The sequence below is a fragment of the Simochromis diagramma genome, unplaced genomic scaffold, assembly GCF_900408965.1.
Source record: "Simochromis diagramma unplaced genomic scaffold, fSimDia1.1 OVJJ01000822.1, whole genome shotgun sequence".
In the NCBI taxonomy this organism is placed as follows: domain Eukaryota; kingdom Metazoa; phylum Chordata; class Actinopteri; order Cichliformes; family Cichlidae; genus Simochromis; species Simochromis diagramma.
In genome coordinates this window covers 2,728,282-2,738,409 of record NW_024387520.1, presented here as the reverse complement: position 1 = coordinate 2,738,409, position 10,128 = coordinate 2,728,282, and the positions used below count along the sequence as shown (strand labels likewise).

General features: G+C 40.4%; 1 protein-coding gene across 1 annotated transcript; it reads left to right on the top strand.

Annotated features, from left to right (window-relative positions):
- The first annotated feature begins 357 nt into the window (after positions 1-357).
- LOC120725952 (hyaluronan and proteoglycan link protein 1-like) lies at positions 358-7,714 on the top strand. The gene is made up of 4 exons (XM_040019076.1): positions 358-646; positions 5,033-5,377; positions 5,714-6,013; positions 6,130-7,714. Exons 1-4 carry the CDS (start codon positions 568-570, stop codon positions 6,417-6,419), a joined length of 1,014 nt encoding a protein of 337 aa, XP_039875010.1. The 5' UTR covers positions 358-567; the 3' UTR covers positions 6,420-7,714.
- Positions 7,715-10,128: the final 2,414 nt, after the last annotated feature.

Sequence of the window (10,128 nt, the reverse complement as noted above, 5' to 3'; positions counted from 1 at the left end):
AACCAAAAGCAAATCCTCAGACAAAGCATGTGATGCAAAAGAGTTTTTACATTTTACAGTTATGTTTTTACTAACTGGTGTGACTGTTACTGTGATCCATACTACACCACAAAGATCATTAAAATTTCCCTTCTATCGAATACACAGAACCTTCTGGATAATTACAAGCAGGTTAATTGTCTAAAGTTTTGCTCTGTCCTTTTTTCTCCTGAGAGAAAAGAGTTTTTTGTTGCTTTTTTTTTTTTTTATAAAAAGTGGCAAAGGGGGGCTGATTTACAGCTTCTACATGGTGATGGGCTGAGGGGAGAAGGAGTGGTCTCAAACATGCTGGGCTACAATAAAAGGCACTTGTTTGAACCTCCGAGGAGCCCAAACTTTCCAGTAGCACCACAGGCGGCTGCTGAACAAACGGAAAAAAAGGAGGGGATAGCTGATTAGTAAAAATTGAATGAGAAGAAAAAGCGCTCAGCTTTCTTTAAATATTTACATTATAGATAAATTACATTTTAGCGTCTAACTTTTTGCAAAAGAAACACTTTTTGCAAAAACTAAAAAGTGAGAGAGAAAATGATGAGGCTGCTGTGCATCACTATAGTCTGCTTGATCCTGGCTGGCAGTGCGTACAGTGAAGAGAAGATCTTAACAGGTAAGATTTAAAATGATGTGAAATAGTTTAACATGCCCAAGTGTCTGTATGTATGTGATCTTTTATAAATGCATGATGTTGCATCAATCATGTGCGTGCGGGGGGATGAGCTGTGCAAGAAGCCTGAGCAAAGTGGTACCCCATCAAAAGCTTGTCTTATAACGGTGTCGTTGCAGCAGCAGGTAACAAACACATCTCTGGGGTAACGCTCACACAGACACAGTGTAACTCAGCATTACACTCACTGATGTGCTGCACACAGACCACCCCAGCACGGACAGGCTGGTGAATAAATTACCCTTGCCATTCATAGGGGCTTCCTACCCACTCTGCTGAATGAGTAATACCACTGGTTGTCCTCCTAAAATAGGTCACAAGTGCTGCAGTGGATTAAATTGGGCTGGTAGTGCTTGTCCCCCTTTTTGTGGATGTAAATGCGGACTTTAATGTGATTTATGGTGTTGATTTTTTTTTTTTAACTTTCTGACACTATTTGTTCCAGACACAAAATGAAAACTTAGAGAAATCTTTCCAAGGAGCCCCTGCACTCCATCATAACGCTGTTGTAATTTCAAATTCACAGCTGCCTACAGAATGACACCATGAGATGAAGCTGCTCCCAATAAAACACAGCTAGATCTAGTGCTGCAGAGAAAGAAAAAAGGGAATTGCTGGAGATGCCCTCATGTTATATGTATTGACTGATATTTAATGTGCTTTCAGCAGCTCTGAAAGCTGACTCAGTATGTCAAATTAGGAACGTCTCAGCTGTCTCTCTTCCAGGAGCAGAGGAAATGGCTTATTTGTTGGGACAAGAATTTCATTCTATGAGGAGAGCTTGTATTTTTTTGTCATTCAAACATTTAAACATTTGCGGGTGATGTCACAAGTGTGTGTTTATGTGTTCATTTATATGATGTCATTGCCTGAATTATGTAAAAGCATTTGCTCAGCCCAGGCCAGCTGCATTGTTCCGTACAGTATATTTTTTTTGGCCACATGAGCTGTGCATTCTCCCTCAGTTCGAGGGGCGTTGCCTGTCCTTATACCTACTGACTCACTCTGCCACTGGGAGCTTTTGGAAATCAGCCCATGGTAGCAGGCAGCCTGACAGGAGCGGAGTTAAGATTAATGACCCACAGCCAAATGTATAGAGCCCCATGCTGAACAGCGGCCAAATGACTCTGTCTTTTCCTGTGAAGTAATAGTCTGTTAAGTCTAATGCTTACTGTGGTTGTTGGTTACTGAAGCCTGGCCTGGTTGCTACTGTGGTAGAGTGGGAAAAGGGGCTTGGCTGCAAATGAGGCCTGGGGTGAGGAGAAGATGTGTTTAGGGTAGGAGATGAGATGTTCACAGAGGCACGTTTTTGGTGGTATTGATCTTGTATTATTAAGCTCAACAGAAATTTAACAAATCACTCTGATGGAAATCTATGGTGCGCTTGTACCGAGGATGTGCACACACACGTTTTTTGTGTTTGCACTTGTTTTGCATGACAGAATACAGGAAAGAGCTTATTGGCATACGTGTGTAGGAGTTGGCCTGCTGTGTTTATCCCAGCTGCACTTGTTAATTCTTTCTCCATATTGACACAAGTGGGCCAGCAACAGAAGAGAGCGACACTTTGGGATGTTGTAAAGCATTGCTCGCTCTGCTAGAGGGTGTGGCATTTTGTGCACAAGGAGATATAAACATGCAGACTGTTGCTCTGCAGAGTTTCATCCTTTCAAAGAGAGATTTTTAATGTTGATTGTTTAGTAACTTCATGCAGGAAAGGCTCAGGGGTTACACAGTATACAGTATAGTAAGAGCATAAAATGATGCATGGGGCACAGAGTGGACCTGGATCACTGTAAAGATCATTTCCACTTCAGTGTTGCAAAGAAGCAGATGGTTCCAATCACTTGCTAAAACCACCTTTTACACAGTGAGACTGAACTGTGCTTGGTAATAAAATGGCAGTAGGTCTTGGCTGCAGCTGCTAAGCTTCTTTTTATTGCCCTACACATGTGTTCATTTATGTTTTGGGGTATTTTTTTTTTTTTTTTGGTTTTTTTTTTTTGTCAACTGCTGCACAGTTGACAAAAGTGTCAGTCATAATGGTTCCCTATTATTTGACCACCAATAATTATGACAATTTGGAACCACCTTGGGTCTCAGAGGGTTGCAGACGGTTGGAGAATGGCAAAGAAAAGAAAGGCTTCCCTCTCTTCCCAGAAGGATTACTACCCGCAGTAGGCTGTTGCTTTATATGTGCAGCATGTCTCGCATGGCCAGGGCCACAGTCTCCTTTGGGATGTCTGTCTAGTGGTAACTGCAGGAGCAGGAGAAATTCAGGAGTTGCTTTAACATGCATCTGTCTCTCTGGGATTGTAACTGTCAAGGGTGTAGAACAAATAAAAAGACAAATTTATTTACTGTGCCTTCGTTTAACATCATCCCAAGCAGTTCATACTTCAGCATTCACTGAATTGGCTCCGTCCTCCTCAGGGTTACAGCTCACACAGAGGCTCTTGATTTAACATTCGAACAGTGTTCTCACGAGACACTACAATGAAGCCCTTTACTCTGTTTTCTAATAATTTCAGACATCACTGTTGGCTGTAATTACATCTGGTGAGTCTGTGTTGATGTCAGCACTGCCCTTACCTCTGCCAGTTCAGTCATCCTGGATGCCTCAGGTTTCAATTCTGCTTCATGCACAGCGTTACCCATGCAGAGTGTTTATGAGGCACGGCGAAGCTGTGAGTCATTTCTCTCTGACAAAACAGGCAACTCTTGTCCAGACACTGGCAATTAGCAGCGGCAGAAGTGTTTTTCCGAGCTCATAAAATACCTGGCGTCTCGGTGACCACTCAAGAGGCAAGTGAGGCAATGGGTGTGGTGATTTGGTAATAGAGGTAGTCACTGGCATGTGCAGCCTCATGAAAGAAATGAGAACATAGAGTTTAGAGTGGCATAAGGTGAGACTGAAGGGTAGATTAGGTCTGTCAGCACTGCCTTTGCTAATTAATTCCTCGCGCGGGAGTTCTCAATTCTAATGATCTGAGAACCACTGAACGAACTCAAGACACACTTCTACTGTGTGAACCGGGACAGTTTCGGCAGGCGTTTGACGAGAGGTTCATTCAGTGTCACTCCACTGTGAGTGTGTGTGTTCTGAGGGAAGGTTGTGGTTTGAGCAGAGTCAAAGCCACTGTCTACTTTTATTTCCTGTAATAGCCATGTGGGAAATGTTTCCCGCTGAAGAGCCAGCAACACAGTATTCCAGTCATGCTCAGGTGTGGCTGCTCAAAGTGAAAGGCCTTCAACATGAAAGCTGCATCCTCAGTCAGAAATCAGAAGCTGACTGCAGACTTACATGCAGATCGTCCATACTGAGTGAGTGAGAAAAGACACAGAGTAGCGCCTATACTTTTTAATGAGTACCCGAAACTTAAAGAACAAGACGGGTTATTTATGAATATAATAAAAAAGTCTTCTGCGGTGCTTCTTACCTTACCTCACTTATGTTTACACATTAGATTGTTAAAAGGTTAAACTGCGGTGTGTTTATAGGTTAAGGATAGGGGCAGGGGGTGTCAGCGGTCCTGTCTACATGCATTTATCTAGTGCTTGTTATTGTCTGGCACAGACAGCCCCCACTCTCTTTCCTGGCTGGGGTCTTAACTAAGCAAGCCCTGTGAGGTCTAAAGATAGAGGATGGGAACCGGTGGTGAGACACAGATGACCTGTCATTTTGAGTTAAAGGCTGGCCTAGCTTGGACAGGAAAGATAGAGAGGGAGTGCACAGAGGAAATAAGTAAAAGAAATAATGATGACAGCTAGATTCTGTATTTTGTCAACAATATTATCTGCTCTCTTTTCCCATTATTTATGTGCCTGACACACTTAACACAAATCAGATGTAGTGGATGAAAGAAAAGCACTTCATTTTGTGGGTTAATGCTGAGGAACCAACGGCTTATAAGTGCAAGTACTGACAACAGCAGGAAGGAGACTGAAAAAGGATTATTGGCTTTCAGGGCTGAGGACTGGCCGGTGCCCAATATTACATTTAATAAACCAAACAGACTCCAGACTCTTCACTGGCTTTGTGTGATGCAATGCTTCAGATGTCACACTGTGTATTGTATATTACAATAATACAAACATTATAGACATGCCAAACTACGTAGTGTAGCTGTTTCATTAACAAGGCAAACAAAAAAAAGGCAACAAGGAGAAGTTTAAAAAAGTGTTTCTACAATTTTTTCCCCCTTTTTTGCATTGAAAATCATTACATAAAAATGTTATACAAAGGGTTTTTTTGTTTTGGTTTTTTTATCCAAGTATCATAATTCTAAACAAGAGCAGAAAGGTTATATCATATTTCTTCTTTTCTAGTCAAGGTTTCTGCTGAACTAGGTGGCAACATCACCCTGCCTTGCAGGATCTTGTCCTCAGACACGGTGTCCTTTGGCGACAACGGACACCGGATAAAATGGACAAAGGTGGAAGATGATGAAGCTCTGAACGAGGATGTGCTGGTTAAAATGGGACTACACATAAGGGCCTATGGGAGCTTTGAGGGCCGTGTCTTCTTGCAGAACCTCGACAGTGAAGATGTCTCTTTAATAATGACTGAAGTCTCCATGGACGACAGGGGAAAATATCACTGTGACATCGACAACGGGATTGAAGATTCACTGCAAGAGGTTATCTTGGAGGTGCATGCTGGTCTGATGACTGGTAAATCCTGTTTTATTTTGTTTTGTTATTTTGTTTTGTTACTATTTCCATACTTACACTTTTTTGAAATTCATTTAATAATATATTCAATTTCATTAAAAAAAAAAAAAACTGGTACATGCTTGTTTCCATGCAGCATCACAAACGTATCCCCCCCTGAACGGGATTATACTATATATATATATATATATATATATATATATATATATATATATATATATATATATATATATATATATATATACATATATATATATATAATATTCAAGAGAGAAAAAACAAGAGAGACAACACTTGCTTTCTTCCTCATATTTTCATCTGATCTACTTCGTTCAGGTGTCGTGTTCCCATACTACCCTCCTTTGGGCCGATACAACCTGAACTTCAACAATGCCGTGCAAGCCTGTGAGGACCAGGAAGCTGTGATTGCCTCACATGAACAGTTGCTTGCTGCGTGGAAAGGCGGGTTGGATTGGTGCAACGCTGGATGGTTAAGTGACGGCACAGTGCAGTATCCTATCACCAAACCCAGACATCCTTGTGGTGGCTCCAACAATGAGCCTGGCCTCAGAACCTATGGACGCCAAGAGAAGATTAGGCAATTTGATGTGTTCTGCTATACTACTGCACTCAAAGGTCAGTTAATAAAAATGTCTTTGTACATGAAACGCAGTGACCACAAAGACTAGTACATTTATATAGTAGCACATCTGCTTGAATTATTCTGTCTTGTTTGCCTTATCTGCTGTCAGGTCATTTCTATTGGCTGGTCCAGCCTGAAAGGCTGACCTTCGATGAGGCTGTGGAGGCATGCAGAGATGACGGTGCAGAGATTGCCAAGGTGGGCCACATGTTTGCTGCCTGGAAGCTTGAAGGCTATGATCGCTGTGATGCCGGCTGGCTGGCTGATGGAAGTGTCCGGTACCCCATCTCCAGGCCGCGGAAGAACTGCAGCCCCACAGAAGAAGCAGTGCGCTTTGTTGGGTTTCCCGACAAGACAGTGAAGTCTTATGGCGTGTATTGCTACAAGCCTGATCAGTGATGGGTTAGGGTTAGGGTTAGGTCTAAATAAGCCATGACCACCAAAGAGCAGCAAAAGCCACAACCAGTAAAATCAACAATGAAGCAGATAAGCTTTTGATCTAATCTAGCATGAACCCAGTACCTTTCTAAAGCTGTGATAACCTTAAAATACATATATATACATACATGCATACATCTTATACCCTCCTAAGAATTAAAAAAATGACCTGTAGCTATTATGTTTTGCATTTTCCTATAGGTGGCTTTCATTGGTTTTACACAGAGTATTAAGTAAAGGTCTATTTTGTCAAGGTGTGACGGATGAAACAGAGACAGAGAAGTAAATGGTTAGCATAATCTGACTACAGTTTGTGTCCTGCAAAACATGATTGGATTTGTGAAGTTCCAAATGTAGTGCAAATATGCGCACGTGCAGTTGACATGTGCTGCTTTAAAGTCCGCAAGAACAGAAAAGCGTGACATTTTATTTTTATCGAGTTCGGCATTTGGGAATTACGTTAAATTTATTACAAACTGCTATGGGTACTTGTTACCCTGCACAAAGTGATCGTTTGCATGTTGTTTGCTTTTAGCTTCTGAAACTGAAAAATTAAAAAAAAAGCTTTTCAGACAGAATAGTTGTGATCAAAATATTTGCAAAGAAAATGAAGGTAAACGTTTTGGTCTACAACTCTTTTTGCTGTGAAAGCTTCAATTACCACAATTTCCAGTTACAGTCGGAAAGACCACTATAATCTAATGCAATGTATTCTTTTGTCCTAACAAAAGGTTTTTACTTTTTATTGATGGGTTACTGATAGTTTTTTGTTGTTTGTTTTTTTGTTTTTTTAAATGTGCATAGTGTGCTTTTCAAGAAAAACTACAGATTAAGTTTCTAACATTAGTAGGATTTTAGCGGAGAAGTTAAACTGAAGATGTGATTTGTCCCAACACACGAGTGGCATTTCCTAGAAGAAATCTAATGTTACAGCAGTTAATATATGACTATTAAATGTTTGGTTGCACATGACCACTGATGGAGTTGCACATCTTCATATTGTGGCTATGAGCTGCAAAATTTCAATTCGTATTTTGATGATCAATCACACTCACAGATGGTAATTAGAGGTGCAACAAAACTTTTCTAGAGATACAGAGATATGGCACTCACTGTAGAACACATGCAATAATGTGGTGATGCATTGTTTGTAATAATAAAACTCAAGTTGTCAAGGAAAAAACATTTTGTATCTTAGCACCTTGTACCTTTTCAAATGAAGCTGTTTGAAATAAAGAACACAACTCTTAAATCCATTTTGAATCATATATTCCTTTTTTAAAAATTGCATTCCTTCTTATTTTACTGGAGCAAAATCATGCAGCATGTGGAGATGTTGAAGTTTAAGCAGGGACCTAAATGGGATTGTTTAAGTTGCCAAATTGGAGGCCATGAATTTGGCGTGAAGCCATGTCAACTGAAAGGACTTAAGATTAGACTCTCCCCACATTCATTTATTCTTTGCCATTTTTATCTTCAGTGCCAGGCTGCCAACCCACCACTAAGTCAGACAAAGGGAACAGTAGCACAGTCTTTAAGAGGCTTGTGGGAATCTCTGGGAACGGGGTCAGATTTAGGTGGATACAGCAGGGAAATGCTAGACAAATGTAAATGTGTGCGATCCATCTTAGGTAACTTTTTTTGGATAATGCAGCTAAAAGCAACAGCAGATATTTTTGAGGAATAAACTGTGTACATAAACTATAGATTTTTGCACTTGTATTATACAAAAGACTATATACATGTATTTAAACAGCTGGCATCAAGTGAGCTGTTCTTTGGGCCTCTGTGTGTTTAGGCAGACAGCCAAATCAATGAGCAGTCTGTTGACTTCAACCAGTCCAGTGCAGTGCACTGCATGATCTGATATCCTCGTGTTGGTGTTGTTCCCAGATCATCATACTAAATGTTGTTCCAGGATCAAAATTGCAAGTGACCAATCAGAATGTTGTGACGTCATACTTTTGCAACTTTGGGAAAAACCGGCGTAAAACAAAAAACTGTACTTAAGCTGCGTGAAACCGCCTCTGTCCGCCGATCAACGGACCCTGACCCTAACCCTAACCGTAACCCTTTAATAAACAGTAAGCAGAATTGATATTGTCCTTGCAACATTGGAATTTCATAAATGCACGAATGGCTTGGCGTGCAAAAGAATAACGTCACAAGAATGTGATTGGTCATTTGCAATGTTGAACCTGGAACAACATTTTCATGATGGTCTGAGAACAACACCAACACGAGGATATCAGATCATCCGCAGTGCACTAGTCTTAGCTACATCCCAGATGCTTGACAGAATTCCAGATATGCATGTATGGAAAATAAAAAAACCCAAACATTATGGCATTAAGTGAATGGTACACTTTATTCTAAGGTGCCTGCTAAGCTGAAGAAGTCAGTAAGAGCTTGGGAGCATTTCATTTCCAAAATAAATCTAGAACTTCTGTTAAATCCCAGTGAAACTCAGGCCTAGGGGTTTTTGAGACATCTGCACTTCGTGAGGCAGGATTTCAGGTCTGACTCGATGCGGAGCATCCAGGAGCAGCCATTAATCACAAGTCACGTCTCCTCTAATGACAGAGTTGGCACTCACAGAGAAAAACGCAGCTTAGCTTGCACACAGATTACAATGACCAACCTGATGTTGTTACTCAGGTAATCGTGCTTTGTGTTATTAGTAAGCAACAATGTGAACTCCAAGTGACTGCTGCATAAACAGGCACTGTGGGAGTAGTAGTGAAAGGTAATGTAGTCAAAAAGCTTCTGATTTTCCACCCAGGGAATTCATGTGGATCCTTTATGCACCAGCATGTAGACTCAAGATGTTTTTCAAGAAGACCACTTTTACTCATGCTATTCACTAAAAAGAAAAGAGAAAAGCAGTGGGGTATCCTTATGCAGGTTCACAGTACTGAAGCATCAGCCTTTTCTGCATGGCATCACTTTTCCCTAATCCAGTTTTAGTTTGCTACAATTCACATTCACATTGCCACTTCCTATCTTCTCCCAACTGTCCAACTGTCTACCAACGGGCTTGCAGAGCATGTCTGATAGGTTTTTCTACAAGTGTGTGATGTATGTGTAAGACACCGCAATACTTTGAAAAATTGGATACTGGTATGATTTTCCACACAGTGCGATTCACATGAAGTTTAAATTCATCATTATATGCTTAGTGTCCATGAGTTGTGTGGGTGCTAAAAAAAAAAATGAAACGTGATAGCAGAAAAAATCTCCGGTTCATGAGTAAGGCTGATAGCACTACCTGCTGGGGAAATCACTGTAGTGCACACTGCATCCTAAATTAGCTTTAGTGCAAGAAGACCCATGTTTTAAAATTTGTTCAACTTCATTACCTGGCTTCTGCAATTTTGCAGCACATTTCCTATATAATAAAAACTCTAATCATAATAAAGAAAAGTGTAATAAGACTGCTACACTATCAAAACATTACAAGAAGGACAAACTCTGGACTAATTAGATCTGAATAAGATCTGCAAAAAATCTGGTCAACAAATTTAATTTTGTAAGTAAATAATATTTGTATCTTTATTTTTATTTCATTGGTGATTTAAAGCAGGAAAAACAACAGTTAAAAAACAGTTTTTTTTTTTAAATTCACAAACGTACCAACCATTCACATTGTAAAGTAATCTTTAAAAAAAGA